The 16231-nt window shown below is 48.2% G+C and overlaps 1 protein-coding gene and 1 pseudogene across 2 annotated transcripts in view; one reads left to right on the top strand and one right to left on the bottom strand.

The window, feature by feature from the left end:
• Positions 1–8998: 8998 nt before the first annotated feature.
• LOC111544317 lies at positions 8999–9862 on the bottom strand (annotated as a pseudogene). Its single transcript, XR_003309687.2, has one exon. The product of XR_003309687.2 is annotated as a U1 small nuclear ribonucleoprotein C-like (transcript).
• Positions 9863–14163: 4301 nt separating this feature from the next.
• The window catches only part of BDH1 (3-hydroxybutyrate dehydrogenase 1), a 41099-nt gene continuing 39031 nt past the window's right edge, over positions 14164–16231 (top strand). Inside the window, exons 1-2 of the mRNA XM_026455654.2 lie at positions 14164–14253; positions 14924–15097. Of these exons, the coding sequence (XP_026311439.2) occupies positions 14164–14253; positions 14924–15097 (264 nt within the window). The remainder of the gene's footprint in view (positions 14254–14923; positions 15098–16231) is intronic.

Here is a 16231-nt window from a genome sequence, read left to right on the forward strand (position 1 = left end):
CACCTAATTATTTTATTTTAATTGTTTTAGATTATTTATGAAAACTGTGATAGTCATCATTTAAAGTTATGGAACCATCATTGCAAAATTGTAACAGAGACAGTGAAAAAGATTTGACCTAACTGACTCCATCTTGCTTTAAACCTCCAAATTCTCTTTGTTCATTCCTGGGCATAGACTAAACTAACTTTGGGAATAACTTAGTCTATAGTTTAGTTTTGAAACAAAGACTATAAAAAACCTTACTCCCTGTGGACTAGACTGCCTAAAGCCACAAGAGTAGAAGTTATGGTTGGTAATCTTTTTTTTTTTTGAGACGGAGTCTCGCTCTGTTGCCCAGGCTGGAGTGCAGTGGTACCATCTCGGCTCACTGCAAGCTCCGTCTCCCGGGTTCATGCCATTCTCCTGCCTCAGCCTCCTGAGTAGCTGGGACTACAGGTGCCTGCCAATACACCCAGCTAAGTTTTTGTATTTTTAGTAGAGACGGAGTTTCACCATGTTAGCCAGGATGGTCTCGATCTCCTGACCTCGTGACCCGCCTGTCTCAGCCTCCCAAAGTGCTGGGATTACAGGCATGAGCCACCATGCCTGGCCAAGTTATAGTAATCTTACTAAACTTAAGATGTAGCTATTTTTATTAAACCAGTATCAATGTCTTATTTATTAAAGATTACACAAGCAAAGATCATTCCGTTTTGGGCTAGGTTTATAGTTTTGTAACACCTATGCCAAATTTTGACACCTTATAGTATTTGGCTGGGACAGTTATGAAATTGCTTGATTAGTAAATGCAAACAAAAATGTGTGCTGGTAAATTCTTAAGACATTTCTAATATTATTTTACCAATAATTTTAAAGCCAGCTTATTTATTAAAGATTTTACTTAAGTCACATGAACTTGAAAAAACGTTTGATGGCTGGGCACGGTGGCTCACGCCTGTAATCCCAGCACTTTGGGACGCCAAGGCGGGCGAATCACGAGGTCAGGAGATTGAGACCATCCTGGCTAACACAGTGAAACCCTGTCTCTACTAACCATATAAAAAAATTAGCCATGCGTGTTGGTGGGCGCTTGTAGTCCCAGCTACTAGGGAGGCTGAGGCAGGAGAATGGCATGAACCCAGGAGGTAGAGCTTGCAGTGAGCCGAGATCGCGCCACTGCACTCCAGCCTGGGTGACAAATCGAGACTCCATCTCATAAAAAAAAAAAGAAAAAGAAAAAGAAAAAGCATTTGACTAGTCTTTTTTAAAATATATATTTGATTTAAGTGCTTTTATTTTTAAGCCAATTAATTAGAGCTCTTTTATATGTTTTTTGTAGTGAAATATTGTGTACACAACACATAAATATATACACCTATTAGGCATGCCAATATAAGTACTCTTTTTTGAGACAGAATCTCACTCTTTCACCCAGGCTGGAGTTCAGTGGAGCAATCTTAGCTCACTATAACCTGCATCTCGCAGGTTCAAGCGATTCTCTTGCCTCAGCCTCCTCAGTAGCTGGGATTACAGGCATGTGCCACCACACCTGGCTAGTTTCTGTATTTTTAGTAGAGACAGGGTTTCACCATGTTGGCCAGACTGGTCTCCAACTCCTGACCTCAGGCGATCTGCCTGCTTCAGCCTCCCAAAGTGCTGGAATTACAGGCATAAGCCACTCTGCCCACCTGAAATATATCTCATAGGTTCATAAAGACCTCCTTTTTTCCCCTTGCTTTTTTTTTTCTACCTTACCCTAGGTAGTTGTCAGCTAAATAGCCTTAAATTTGCATATTAAAGGAAACAACTCAGGTAAAAGTCAAACAGCAAAATTTACATCATAAAGTAGAAAGTGAAAGTCTGGTGAGCTAGAGGGAAATTAAAATGAATTTAATTAACAATTGAATGTAAAATTAAGAGACATCTATTATAAAGGCCTTCAAATATATACACACGTACATGTACATACACACACACACACACAGATTCTATAACTTTTACTCCAGTACTTTAGCCATGAGATAAATACAAATTTGCCAATTTGCAAGAAAAACCCAAAAAGCTGTTAGATCCAAACAGTGGTTTTATCTCAGTAGAAAAATAACAGCGGATTTAAAGCAGGCAGAAAGGAAAATAGAGAAAAAGGGACTAAGAACTCTAGAATTCTCAGGTTGACTTTAGGGCTCTTTTTCCTTAATGTACATTCGCACAAAGACTGTATTACTTCCATTTTACTCTGGCAAATAGAGGTGCCATAAAACCAATAAGGTGCTCTAAAGGGGGTCATTCTCCTTGTTTTCTCCTCATTCTGATGATGCGTTTCCCACTTCTTTTTTTTCCTAAAAAGAAGAAGTGAGCTGTGGCCTAGGGTTTTTGTGTGGTGGATCGATGTGAGCTGCTTGTGGGCAGGACTCCACAGTGTGTCATCACTGAGTTGTTTCCAGCCTCTTATGCATCTCAGTTTCTCCCTCCAGAAGTCTGTGACCTCTGAGAGGGCTCAAAAATGCCAGGTGATCAGCCCTTATATGCGTTTCTTGGATTACCTATTTTTAAAATTAATTTTTGTTGGGGATTTCCCTGCAGGGCCACTGTATGTTGCAGGGGCTCAACTCCCCAGACACTCCCATGAGGACCCTGGTCACCCAGGGGTGCCTTTCGCTGGGAAGAGTAAATGTCCTTTCTCTTTGGAGCTGAGAAAACTTAGTTTCTCATTTGCCTAGGAAAACAACAGTTCAGTTCCTCACACAAATGCGCACAGACAAACCGAACTGATATTAATTTTGGGAGAAAAAGCAGTAGAGAAGACCCTTTAGAATGTATCTCCAAACTACAATTAGGATCCTTAAACAACAATTTCCTAGGAGAGAAAAGAAAAGAAACCAGCCAAGACCACTTCCTGTAAACTGTGCTCAGCCACCCGTAATTTGTAGTTCTCGTCTGCTGTGAAATGCTCCAAGGTCAAATCCTCTCACAGTGCAAAGTCATCTCTGGTTCCCCCAGAGCCAAAGAGGTCAGGTCATGCAATACAGGAAAATAGAGCTTAAAACCTAAGAAGAATCTGCCCATGACTCTTGAAACTTCACAAAGAAAACAGAACACTCCCAAAGGGGTGAGTGGCCCCTTTGTTCTGAATTCTTTAAAGGGGTTCAAGTCATTAGAAACCTTCTCTAGATTTTTTTGGTACTGCAGATGGCGAAGGCAGAAGGAGGTATGGGGGGAAGAAAAGTAAATGAAAGAAAGATTTGTTTTTTTAAGTCAGGGAGCAAACACAGAAACCAGGTGCATGTTTTTTGTTGTTGTTGTTGTTTTGTTTTTTGTTTTCTTTAGCTGAGAGAAATTTCAGCCAGATTAGAGAGGTTTTGTTACCCATAATTTGGAATTCTCACTCAGATTGGACCAAGTCTGTTAGAGTTGGTCAAATCTGATGGGAGAAAGACCAGAACAAACAACGACAACAAAACCCCAACAATATGATCACTGAGCACTCTCATGGTGAGGAGAAATTCAGACCAGCTGGTTGCTACACTTGAACCAAGACAAAACCCCAGTTCAGCTACTTGCCTAGGGATGGGTCTCAGGCTGAAGACTGCTTTTTGCCATCCTAGAAGCAGGAAAAAAGTCGAATTCATCTTCCCTGCTGGGAGTGAGCTCAAGCTCCCTAAAGGAGTTGTTGGCCTTCTATCATCCTGGAAAGAGGAAATCTTGCCTGCCTTGTTGGAAGCAAATAAAACTCCAAAAAAAAGGTCGGGGTGGGGGGGAGTTGTACAGAAGAATAAACTCTAGACCTTGACCAAATTTGGGGAGATGAAGGATTCTCTGGAGTGCGTGCTCCCAGACCTCAGCAAATTATCCTATTGGTTTGAGCCGTAAGGTTAGCACATGTTGCTACCATGCACCAATAGATCTGTCAAAGGTCAGGGGCATCTCCACTCAGAATCCCTCCATGGTTACCAAAATGTGAACCTCCCAAATCTGAGACAGCTCTCAGTGAATTTAGAAGGTTTATTTTGCCAAGGTTGAAGATGCGCGGCTGTGACACAGGCTCAGGAGGTCCTGACGACGTGTGCCAGGGTGGTCAGAGCACAGCTTGATTTCATACGTTTTAGGGAGACATGTGACATCAATCAACATATGTAAAACGAACGTTGATTTGGCCCAGAAAGGTGGGACAACTTGAAGCAAAAGTGGGACAGGGAGGTGGGTTCCAGGTCGCAAGTAGATGAGAGACAAATGGTTATATTCTTTTGAGTTTCTGATTAGCTTCTCCAAAGGAGGCAATCAGATATGCATTTATCTCAGTGAGCAGGGGGATGACTGAATAGGATGGGAGGCTGGGTTGCCCTAAGTCGGTCCCAGCTTGACTTTCTCCTTTAGCTTAGTGATGTGGGGGGTACTATAAAGAAATAGCACTTGAACATAAATTTAATTTCCTCAGCAAGGCGTTTTTTTGTTTTTGTTTTTGTTTTTTTTTTTTGAGACGGAGTCTTGCTCTGTCTCCCAGGCTGGAGTGCAGTAGCACGATCTCTGCTTTGCAAGCTCTGCCTCCTGGGTTCACAACATTCTCCTGCCTCAGCCTCCCCAGTAGCTAGGACTATAGGCGACCGCCACCACGCCCGGCTAATTTTTTTTGTATTTTTAGTAGAGACGGGGTTTCGCCGTGTTAGCCAGGATGGTCTCGATCTCCTGACCTCGTGATCTGCCCGCCTCGGCCTCCCAAAGTGCTGGGAGTACAGCGTGAGCCACTGCAAGCAAGGCCATTTTTATACTTTCTGCAGAAAGGGCGCACTCGCCAGCAGTTCTGCCACGAGCGTACACCGAGCAAAGGAGACAAGGTCATTTATAACCTAACGTGTCCGCCCTACTGCTGTGTCCTCGCTGGAACGGGACCTCACATTCTGTATTTGTCCCAACTGGCTAGTAACTTAGAACTTTTCAAAAGAGGCAAAGGCAGAGGAGAACGAAGGAAGGAGGAAGTAATGAAATACCGAGAAAGGCAAAAACACCTTCAAATAAGGAAGAGGAAGAGGCTACGACCTAATGCTTGCTTGGACCAATATAAGCACGCCAGGGCAAATACTTAGGCTAAATTGTGGGAGCTAAGAACATATGATTTCTTCATTACAGCAAGAAGATATTTAAGAATGTCAGCACAGGTCTTTGAATACATTTTGCTTCTAAGAGAAGTTCCTATTTATTCCTAATTAGACAGGGAGGAAAGTCTTTGAAGAGGAACCTCTACTTTACTTTTCACACCTCCTTGAAGGCAGGGGCTAAGGACTGTTTCCCTCCCAAAACTAGCTTGCTAGTTTGCAACAGTACACCCCTGGTTTGCGGGGAGTGTGCTAAGTGCTGAAGACCCTGGTCTGAGGCCTTGTACCTGAACAGAGAGGAGTTGGTTTTATAGTAGGGGGAGGGAGACAGAATCTTGGTGCCTGCCGTGTTGGGAGCGACCTGATTTCCACAGACTGTGTGTGTTCAACCTCACAGCTGAATGTTTCTCCAGTTCCAAAGTCAACAACCAGAATGGTAGAAGGAGGGGAAAGGGTGAAGGTGGGGCTGAGAATGAATGGCTTTGTCTGATCCCTTAACCCAGTCCCAACTCCTCAGCTGGCCCTTTCTCCTGAGAGTCTCTTGCTACTATCTGTGTCAGAGTTTACTACTGATGCCCTAAGGGGCAGGGCCTTTGGGAAATAAAGGAGAAAAAGTGCAAACCAAACAAATAAATTCTTCCTTAGCAGGGTTGGGAAAGATAAGCTGAGATGTCTCTTTTGAGTTAACCATTGGCTTAATCTGGGTTCCCCCAAATAGCAGAGCCTGAGCAAAGACTTGTGTACAGGTAGTTTATTTGGGGAATGAATCAGTTTTGTATGGTTAAAATAAGAGAAGATCAAAGTATGATTTCATGAATCACACAGTTTATTGCCACACAAAGAGGTCTTTCTTTTTCAGAATTCTTAAAACGGGGGAGAATAATGAGAACAAATCTCACAAGGGATACACTCAACAGACAAGGTATATTAATCACATAACAAGTGAGCTCCAATTTCATTTAGAATCCAGTTATTAAAGCTCAATTGAGGCTGAGCATGGTGGCTCATGCCTGTAATCCCAGTACTTTGGGAGGCCGAGGCGGGTGGATCATCTGAGGTCAGGAGTTCGAGATCAGCCTGGCCAACATGGTGAAACCCCATCTCTACTAAAAATACAAAAATTAGCTGGGCGTGGTGGTGGGCACCTGTCCCAGCTACTTGGGAGGCTGGGGCAGGAGAATCGCTTGAACCCGGGAGGTGGAGGTTGCAGTGAGCTGAGATCACGTCATTGCACTCCAGCCTGGGCGACAAGAGTGAGACTCCATCTCAAAAAAAAAAAAAAAAAAAAAAAAAAGTTCAACTGCCCACTTAAGATGGAAAGCAGGCTTTTGTGGATGCAAAGTCCAATCAGAGTTTGAGGCACAACTTTCTAGGAGAGGTTCTCGGGAGGGACAGCTTGACTAATACAATGGAGCTTCATGAAGATACATGAGGTCCCTTGATGCTAGAGAGTGGTGCCAGTGTTGTGAGACAAGGCTTCAAAAATAGCTTCAAGGCCTCCAGAGAGTGGCCTGGCCACATCCTAAGCTCTCCAAGTGTCTGTCAAAATCTTGGCTTTCTATGTGTTTTGGAGTCCAGTGGTTGGTGTCAGTATCTCACATGTGGGGTCTGATAAGGAGTGATATATCATTCCCTTGAGCAGGGAGAGTTCACTCCATGTTCTAATCACAGTAAAACAATGTCACTCTCACAACAAAGTGAAAGTGTTTGGAGTCATTTAAAGCTACATAATCAAATCCCAAGGAATTGGAGGGGAGGGCTGGGAAGAGTTAAATAGGGAAGGAGGGAAAAAGAATGGCATCCAAGGGTGTATTCGTGAGTTGATCAAGTTGGTCACTACTATGGGCAAAACGAATGCTATCATTTTAGGAGCTGCATAGAACATATCCCAGAATTGCCCACTGCAAGACTGGAAGAGCAGAGTATTTTTCCAGCAGTTCCTGCCTGCCCTTTGGTCAAAGTTTGTCCCTTGAGGTGTTCCTTTGCACTTCCAGGTTTACTCATGTGTCAGAGTGGGCAGCGGATTCCTGCAAGGGTCCCAGGTTGCAGTCCCAGAGACGCAGGGGAATACCAGGTGCAGCTGAGGCAAGGTGCTCTCAGGTTACACCTGTTCACAGCTGGTTGTCACAGCAAAGTTGGGCTGGGAAGATGTAAGGTCAGACACTGGAGGTGTAATACAACCTTAGAAAGGTCAAATGTCCTTTTGTGTCTTGTGCAAATAGGACTACAATTCAGTTTAATTCTCAGAGTCAGGATCTGTTGTTTTTTTCTTGGGGGAAAGATTAATTCTTCATTTAACAGCTTTTCTAGCAAAGCATAATCCTCAAGGTGTAATTTCAGTATAGCGATTTATTTTTAACCTTGTGGTGCTATATGCCTAATGTTCTGAAACACCGTCACTGGAGCAAATCCAAGCTTGAGTCTGTGAAACGGGTACAGAAAACCAAGTGCACCCTCCTTTCATGATTCTCCCAGTCTTCAAGGCTGTATGTGCCAGGAGCTGGGGATAAAGAAGAGAGCCTTAGCCCTCCAGAAGCTCACAGAATGGACGTACAGAGTCAACAGTTTTGTTTGTTTTTTGAGACAGTCTCCCACTATTGCCCAGGCTGGAGTGCAGTGGCACCATCTCAGTTCACTGCAACTTCTGCCTCCCAGGCTCAAGAAATTCTTCTGCCTCAGCCTCCCATGTAGCTGGGATTACAGGCATGTGCCACCACGACTTGTAGGGTTTCACCACATTGGCCAGGCTGGTCTTGAACTCCTGGCCTCAAGTGATCCACCCGCCTCAGCCTCCCACAGTGCTGGGATTATAGGTGTGAGCCAATGCATCCGGTCTACAGTTTTCTTTAAATCTTCGTCAGGCCAGTACTTCCCTCCTCCTGTTTTCATCTTCCTGTATTTGTGAGTTTCATTCATTCTCTTTATTCTATTCATTCCTTCTCTGTACTTTACCTAAACATAGTTGTGAACCCCCAAAATCTGAGCCAGGTCAATTTAGGAAGTTTATTTTCCCAAAGTTAAGAACGCACACAAGCGAGACCGCCTCTGGAGGTCCTGACATGTGCCCAAGGTGGTCAGGGCACAGCTTGGTTTTATACATTTTAGGAAGACATAAGACATCAGTCAACATATGTAAGATGAACATTGGTTCAGTCTGGAAAGGTGGGACAACTAGAAGTGGGGAGGGGGCCCCCAGGTCATAGGTAGATAAGAGAAATGGTAGCCATCTTTTGAGTTTCTGATTAACCTTTCCAAAGGGGGCAATCAGATATGCATTTATCTCAGTGAGCAGAGGGTGACTTTGAATAGAATGGGAAGCAGGTTGGCCCTAAGCAGTTCCCAGCTTGGCTTTCCCCTTTAGCTTAGTGATTTTGGGGCCCCAAGATTTATTTTCCTTTCACATAGCTCCGCCACTAATGTGTCCTGGTATCTTCTCTCCTCAGCCTGTTTCTTATCCTGGAACCTGATGCTGGCACAGGGCGATAGCGCGGTGGGGCGGGGTTGGGAGGAAACCCTTATCTGTGGCGATCGCCCTCCGCTGTTCTATTATTAAAACTCTGGGAAACTGCTATTCTTAAATTATTTTAATTATTTTTAAAGATCTTGAGGAGCAGATTTTTTTTTTTTTTTTTTTTTTTTGTGGTGAGACGGAGTCTCGCTCTGTCGCCGAGGCTAGAGTGCAATGGCGCAATCTTGGCTCACTGGACCCTCCGCCTCCTGGGTTCAAGCGATTCTCCTGGCTAAGCCTCCCGAGTAGCTGGGATTACGGGTGTGCGCCTCCATGCCCAGCTAATTTTTGTATTTTTACTAGAGATGGGGGTTTCACCATGTTGGCCAGGCTGGTCTCGAACTCCTGACCTCAAGTGATCCACCTGCCTTGGCCTCCCAAAGTGCTGGGATTACAGGCGTGAGCCACTGCCCCCGGCCTTTAAATAAATTTCACCTGATCAAAAGAAATTTAAAAACCAACCAACCCTAATGAGCTCTAAAGACATCAACACGCACAGGACCTGGAAAGAGCTTCTTCCTCACCGGCGTTTTCCTCACTTCGGGGAGCGGCGCCTTCACCTCCCGGTCTCAGCCCCCGAGGCTGAAACCCTTTCCGCACCTGGCTCCACCTCCCTGACCCCTGCCCCGGCCCGGCTGTCGGGAGCGAGAAGGCTGCGGGGGATCTGGCGCCCGGCTTAGGGGCGAGACGGCCGCACCGGGCGCCTAGCACCTTGGGCGGGAGGAGGGCCACGCCCTGCGCCCAGGGCGGAGGCGGCGGCTCGGCGGCCCCCCCACAGCCACGCCGCCGTGGGCCCCGCCCAGCGTAGCCCCAGCGCGCGCTTAGTGTGTAGGCGCGTCCGGGTGGCGGAGGCCGCAGGCCACAGCAGTGCTGGTGGAGGGGCTTCCAGAAAGAGCCTGCGGCAGTGACCCCACTCGGCTCTCCCCGCAGGAGCGCGGGCACCTGCGCGGCGCCGGGTGAAGGCGAGCGCCTCGGCGAGCCCTCTGCAGCGGAGCCCCCTGCCCATTTGGTTTTGGGTAAGAGGAGGGGCCCGCGTCTCCGCAGCTCGGGCGGGATGCCCTGGCGCCCTCTACTCGGTTTGGTTCGGCCTCACGTGTTCCTTTAGCCCGGAAGCCGGGATACGGGTGGGGAAGGGGCGAGCCCTGCGGCCGCAGCGGGGTAAGAGTAGGACGGACCGATCTCGCCCAGACCTCAGGGTGTCCTCAGTCGCCCTCCTCTCGGCTTCTCTGTCGGCGTCTCCAGCAGTATGATCTGGCATTTATTATTCGGAATAATGTGCCAGGCAGGAGGAGGCCCTGGGTCAAATACGCGGCCCTGCAGCTCCCCGGTGAAACGACTCATCGTTTCCTGCCGGCGCATCTTACTGAAGGGGACCCAGGCCTCACGAAGGGAAGGAACCGTCCTCAAGGTCACGTCGTAGTCAAAGGACGAGCCCAGACTGAAGCCAGGTGTCCTGCCTTCTAGCCCCGGGCTCTGGGCTCTGTCCCCTTCCCTACCGAATCTCAGGATCTTGTCCGCGTCCCTCCTCCTCTTCCTCCTCCCGCGTCCTCCCGCGCCCTCCGCAAGGCTCTGTTCCCGGGGTTCGGGGAGTGCTCCCTCCGCGCCACAGCGCCCTGGGGAAGATTGCTGGACAGCAGGCAGGCCACAGGGCCGGGAAGGAGGAGGAGCCTCGGGGGCAGTTTGGGGATGCCAGAGTGGTGGTGCGCACGGAACTGGCCAGGGCAGAAGCCCAGGCTGCCCACCCGCACGAGGACTAGGGGGGGCCTTAGGCGGTGCCGCCTCAACCAATGGGAAGCGCGGCCCTGGCCGCGCCCCCTCGCTCCCCGCCCTCCGGCCGGCTGTTGGGGAGCGCGGCTCTGGGATTGGCTGCGCCGCGGTCTCGGGCGTTCTCGCGCTCTGCTTCGGTGCTGGAGCGCGCCTGATAGATACCCTGCGGGTGTGAGCGCTCGGATCGGTCCCGAGCGGCCCAGGCGCCTTGGGCGTGCGTCCTGCGCGCGGCCGCCTCCAGGCTGCGCCCTTCTAGGGAAGGGTTTGGTGCTGCGCGCAGCGACGAACTCCGCGGTTTTTTTTTCCCAGCCAGCCAGCTGGAGACCCAGAACATGGAGGGCCTTGTAGGCGAACTCTAGATTTTGGCTTTTACTCTGGCAGGAGTTTGGTGAGGTGTGACATGATCGGATTTATGTTTCTGCACAATCCTGCAGGCTGTGTTGAGCGGAATCTGGAGGAACTACAGTGGAGGCGGAGCGTCTAGTTGGGAGCCTATTGCAATAATCCAGGGAAGAAGGGATGAAGGCTTAGACTAGGCTGGTAGTGGAGGATCCTAGATATATTGTGAAGGTGGCACTGATAGGATTTGCCAGGCACCGGGCTGTGGAGTGTGCAGGAAAGAGGAGTCAAGAATGAGGAAGATTTAGAGGAACAGGTCTGCGGGACAATAGCACAGGCTCAGTTTTGGGCAGGTTACGTTTGAGATGCCTAGTAAACATTCAGGTGGAGATGTTGGATGCGCAGTTGTCTGAGTTCAGGGGAGAAGGTTGGGTTGGAGGTCAACCTTTGGGAGTTGGCGGCATGCGAATCTTATTTAAAGCTATGAGTGCCCGTCATGGTGCTGAGAACAGACCAAGAACAGAGTCCGAGACTCCGTCGTTTAGTGGCCTGCCTTTAACTTGGTAGGCAAGCCCTGTTCTAGCGATAGAATGCCCGCTTGACCTGGCAGTTGTAATTATGGCAGTTTTGACAGCTCGGGTAACACTATGTCTTGGGGAAGGACAGAAGAGGAGTGGAATGGGGGAAGCACATGTTCCTTTTGTCATTATAAGGTCATTATAAATGAGGCATTCTCAGAATAGAGGTCCAAACTGAAAATTAATACACCTCATACGCTGTTGGTGGGAATTTAAATTAGTACAACCACTACAGAGAATAGTTTGGAGGCTCCTCCAAAAACGAAAAATAGAGCTACTATAGGATCCAGCAGTACCACTGCTAGGTATATACCCAAAAGGAAGGAAATCAGTATATCGAAGAGATATCTGCACGCCCATGTTAGTTCCAGCACTTTTGACAATAGCTAAGATTTGGAAGCAGCCTAACTGTCCATCAACAGATATATGGATAAAGAAAATGTGGTACCTTTACACAATGGAGTACTATTCAGCCAGCAAAAAAGAATGCGATCTGTCATTTGCAACAATATGGATGGAACTGGAGGTCATTATGTTAAGTGAAATAAGCCAGGCACAGAAAGACAACTTTGCATGTTCTCACTTATTTGTAGGAGCTAAAAATTAAAACAGTTAAACTCATGACGATATAGTAGAATGATGGTTACCGGGGGCTGGGACGGGTAGTGAGGGTCTGTGAGAAGATGAAATGGTTAATGGGTACAAAAAAGTTAAAAAGAATGAATAAGAACTAGTATTTGTTAGCATAACAGACTGCCTACAGTCAGTGCTAATTTAATTATACATATAAAGATAACTAAAAGAGTATAATTGGATTGTTTGTAACACAAAGGATAAATGCTTGAGGGGGTGGATATCCGGTTTTCCCTGAGGCGATTGTATGCCTGTATCAAAATAGCTCATGTACCCCATAAATATGTGCAACTATGATGTACCCACAAAAATAAAAATTTACAGATAATAATGTTCTGCCTTCAGTGTGTTTTAGCTGCTATTGATTTGGTGGCAAGTAGCAGAAACTTTCAGCTGACTTAAATTACACAGAGACTGTAAAGGTACAGCAAGGCTTCCAGAGCTGGGGGGCAGGAGGGCGGCGGCGGCTGCTGCTGTTGCTTTTCTCCCTCCCTCCACCTCTGCCCCTGCTGCCTTCTGCATGAGCCTCTTACCCCCCCACCCGCTGTGGATTGGCTTTCTCCCTCTCTTTGTGGCTTCAGGGCCCAGTGAGTATAGCTGCCATCCTCCAGCAACCCCATGGCATGGCCCTGTGCCACAGCATGGTTCGCATTCTCTCACGGTGCCAGGGGACAGAACAATGTGTTCACCTTAGGTCTGATGTCTCTTCCTGGCTCAGTCCTCCATGACCAACGCACAGTCTCTGCAGCTGCAGAGGCCAAATCCTGTGGGGGAGGGGGAGGTCAGAGAGGAGGGGCATCAGGTGAGCAGGACAGAGCCCTGAAAGGTAGTCACTGCAGAGTGTTTGCGGTGTGTTATCGGAGGAGAACTGGTCATCACGCAAGCCTCATCTGGTGACTGGAATGTCTCTCAGGACAGTCAAGGTGTCTGCAGTGGGTGTGCCTAATGTTAGACCCTTGGCTTTTATTGAAGGCCCCTGTGAAACAAGCTATGTGAGTGTCCTGTCTGCATGTATGATCCAGTGGTGGTGAGAACATTGTCTACTCTATCACTTGAGTTCCTATGTAATTATTTCTGACTTTTGTTTCAGAATGGTTACTTCTCTGAGGAGTCTTAGGTGTCTTTTTGAATGAGGGCTTGAAAACTTGTCAGGTTTCCCTTTTGCAGGACCTGAAGGAAGCTCCCACATATAGCTGAGCTGGGCTGGAACTTTCAAGCAAGACTCTACGAACCGTTCGGAAGAGGAATGGCCAAACATATATATTTATATATTATATAAATACATATATATATGTATAAAAATATAGTTCTTTGATTATAGTGCATATATATATATATATGGTCAGGAATCTCAAAACTCAAATGGCCATAGTGTCCAGGCAATTAACAAAGATGACATGGATAGTTTTAACGTAGTAAGTACAAACTGTTTGTATTGAGTTCAAGCATAGCTTAGCTGCCTAGTTACACTGTTTTTTAAAACATCAGGCTGGCCAAACAAATCAGCCAAGTAGAACATGTTTAGGTAGGCTGCCAGTTGTAGGATTTGGGAACCTGACACAGAAACTGGCTGGTCTGAAGCTCTTCAGTGTGGGCTGTCTGCATTGGAGCCTAAACCCTGCCTAAACCCAGCTTGCCCTCCTCAGGGGCAGGACCTTCCCCTCCCACTTGGGAGTGCCAAGGGCCCATGTAGGCTTCATATCCAGAAACACCCGAGTTCTCTTTCCTGCCTCCTGTGACCCTGTTTGCTGCGGATGCCCTGCCTCCGTTGAGAATGTTAGCACTGGGAATGCCTGCCCCTTGGAGGGGAGCCCCTGCTGCTGCCTCAGGAAAGCCCCAGCCATGACCTCTGCAAGACAGTCATGTCAGAATGGAACACAGCAAGCCCAGCAGTGAGGCAAGGATGCACACACTGTTTTCTTCTTTTCTGGAGTAGGAGTGCTTTCCATGTGTTATACCTTGACAGTGGAGAGGGCCCTTGAGAAAAGGCCCAAGTGCTTCTAGCAATAGAAAAATGTCTCCAAGATTCCAGGTTGCTATGTGAGCATTTTGATTTTGTGACAGTATCTTATGAGTTTGGTCCCTGGGAGTCAAGCCCCCTGTGCTCAGTCACCTGGGGCAACTAATTACCTGACTTTCAAGGCTGAGGAGACTGAGCATCCGCCTCCCACAGCCATTTCTGTTCCCAAACTAAAAGGCAAGAGAATGGTGTGTGAAGTTTGAGAACTTATTATTTACAGATTAAGGCCTGGCACAAAACATGAAGATGGCAGACAGCAACCGTGAAGAGTCAGTCCTGGGAGCCCTGCAGTGGAAACAGCTGCATGTTTCAGAAACACGCACGCAGCAGACAACAGTGCATTGTGCAAGGGACTCAGTTTTTATGCACTTTTAACTATTTTGACTTTAGTACTTTTAGATATTGCTGACTTCAAGCAAAACAAAATGGAAAGCAGCTGTCTGTTTGGAGATCATACTAAAGCATTTTCTGCCACAGGCATTGAGCTAAGGGGTGGAAAGGACTTTAATTATAGATGACTGGATGGGAAGTCTCCCAGTGACGGTGACCTCAGACTGTGGTCCTGGGTCTTGGAGGGAGGAGGTAGAGATGTGCGTGCTCAGCCAGCCTGTCAGTACTTTGATGGCAGGAGGGGTTTCCTCGTTAAAAAGTCTGAGCCAGCACGTGCCTGTGCCTTCCATGAAACTATAAAAAGCCAGTCTGGGCTCCATTCTGCTGTTCTCTGCAAGGAACTTTCCATGGAAACTTCTTTTGTGGCCACAGGCCAACTTTCCACCCCCAGACTGCCCTGCGGGAACTCACTCAGCTCCCGTCCACTCCCCAGGGACTCAGACTGCCTCCTCTGACTGCCTCCTCTGCGTCAGGCTCGTTCTAGGCACTGAGGATTTGGTGGTGAACCAGGTGACAGGATTCCTGGTGTCACTGAACTTATGATCTGGTAGAGGAAGATAAAGTAAATAAACAAGGTAGTTTTGGATTAAGGTAGCTGCTATGAGTGATTTTACAGAGAGCAACCTGTGTGTTGAACGGGAGCCACTTTAGTGAGGGAGCCAGAGGACTCAGCATCCAGGATGAGTGCAGAGGAGGACCCAGGACTCTGAGGCAGGAACTCGAGCGTAGGCGAGGAGCTCTCGGAGTCAGTGCTGGCGACGGCGCACTGAGCAAACAGGAGGGTGGCCCGGTGAGCTAGGGGCCTCCAGCCCTGGAGGGAGAGGCCAGCCCCAGTGGGCATGGAAAGTTGGCTTTAAACACGTAAGTCGCATAGCTTGACTAGAGTTAAATAGAGGTTTCTTGGGCTGCTGTGCTGAGAATGGGGTGTGGCAAATAGGGGCAGGAGTACAAGCGAGAGTTTGAGAGTTTACAGTAGTTTTGGAAAGATAACACCAGAGAGATTCCTGCCTGCTTTCCTTTCCTGAGGATTAAACAAATCCAACGCCTCCCCCTCCCTCCAGCAGAGCGCATGGCAGTGGTTGCTTAGTCAACACTGCTGACCTCTGGGCCCAGGGGGCTGGTTCTGTCAGGTTTGGGGTAGCAGCCAACAGGCAGGGGAGGAGCCTCCCGGGCAGGACCTCGTTCCCGGGAACTGTATGACAGACTACAGCCAGGTAGGCAGAGGAGAGGCTAGAACCCACTCTCCAGCCCGCCTGCCTTCCCTTAGGCCTGGAGGAATCACTGTTAACAGAATGGGAGGGCAACGCATGCCCGTGCTGATCAGCAGTCAACAGTGCTGAAGAGTCCTGGCGCCCAGTAGCCTTAAGGTGTTACTAAGAGATTCTTGTTGCAATAAGGTTGCTTTAACCTCAAATGGGGAGGGACGGGGAGGGTGTGTGTGTGTGTGTGTGTGTCTGTCTGTCAATTACAAGAGTCTCTTATTTGGCAGCTCCAAACTCCATGCTATAATGAATTACTGATTAATTCAGCCTCAGAGCCAGAGCCGCCTTGTTTGTTGGGATGGGGGAAAGAGGTGGACACTTGAGTCAGACGCTATGTGGCATGGGGCCAAGCTGCCTGCAGGGGCAGGGGGCAGGTGGGCACCACAGACGGGTGTTTCAGCAGGTTAGAGGAATAGGATTTACCGAGTCAGAATCCCTGAGGGGTGGGTCCCTGAGTCTCCCAGCAGTTGTCAGAATCCCTGAGGAGTTGGGTCCCCAAGTCTCCCAGCGGTTGGGGGTTTGAGGATCACTGATGGGGCCACCCTGCTCACCTTATGAATGGGTGATGACTTGCCCAGGGTTGCCCAGTGCTTTTGGCGGCACAGCTAGAGCCAGAACCCAGGCTTCCAGGCACCCTGGCTCCTGACTCTTTCTATCATGGG

The sequence above is a fragment of the Piliocolobus tephrosceles genome, chromosome 2 (genome assembly GCF_002776525.5).
Source record: "Piliocolobus tephrosceles isolate RC106 chromosome 2, ASM277652v3, whole genome shotgun sequence".
In the NCBI taxonomy this organism is placed as follows: Eukaryota; Metazoa; Chordata; class Mammalia; order Primates; family Cercopithecidae; genus Piliocolobus; species Piliocolobus tephrosceles.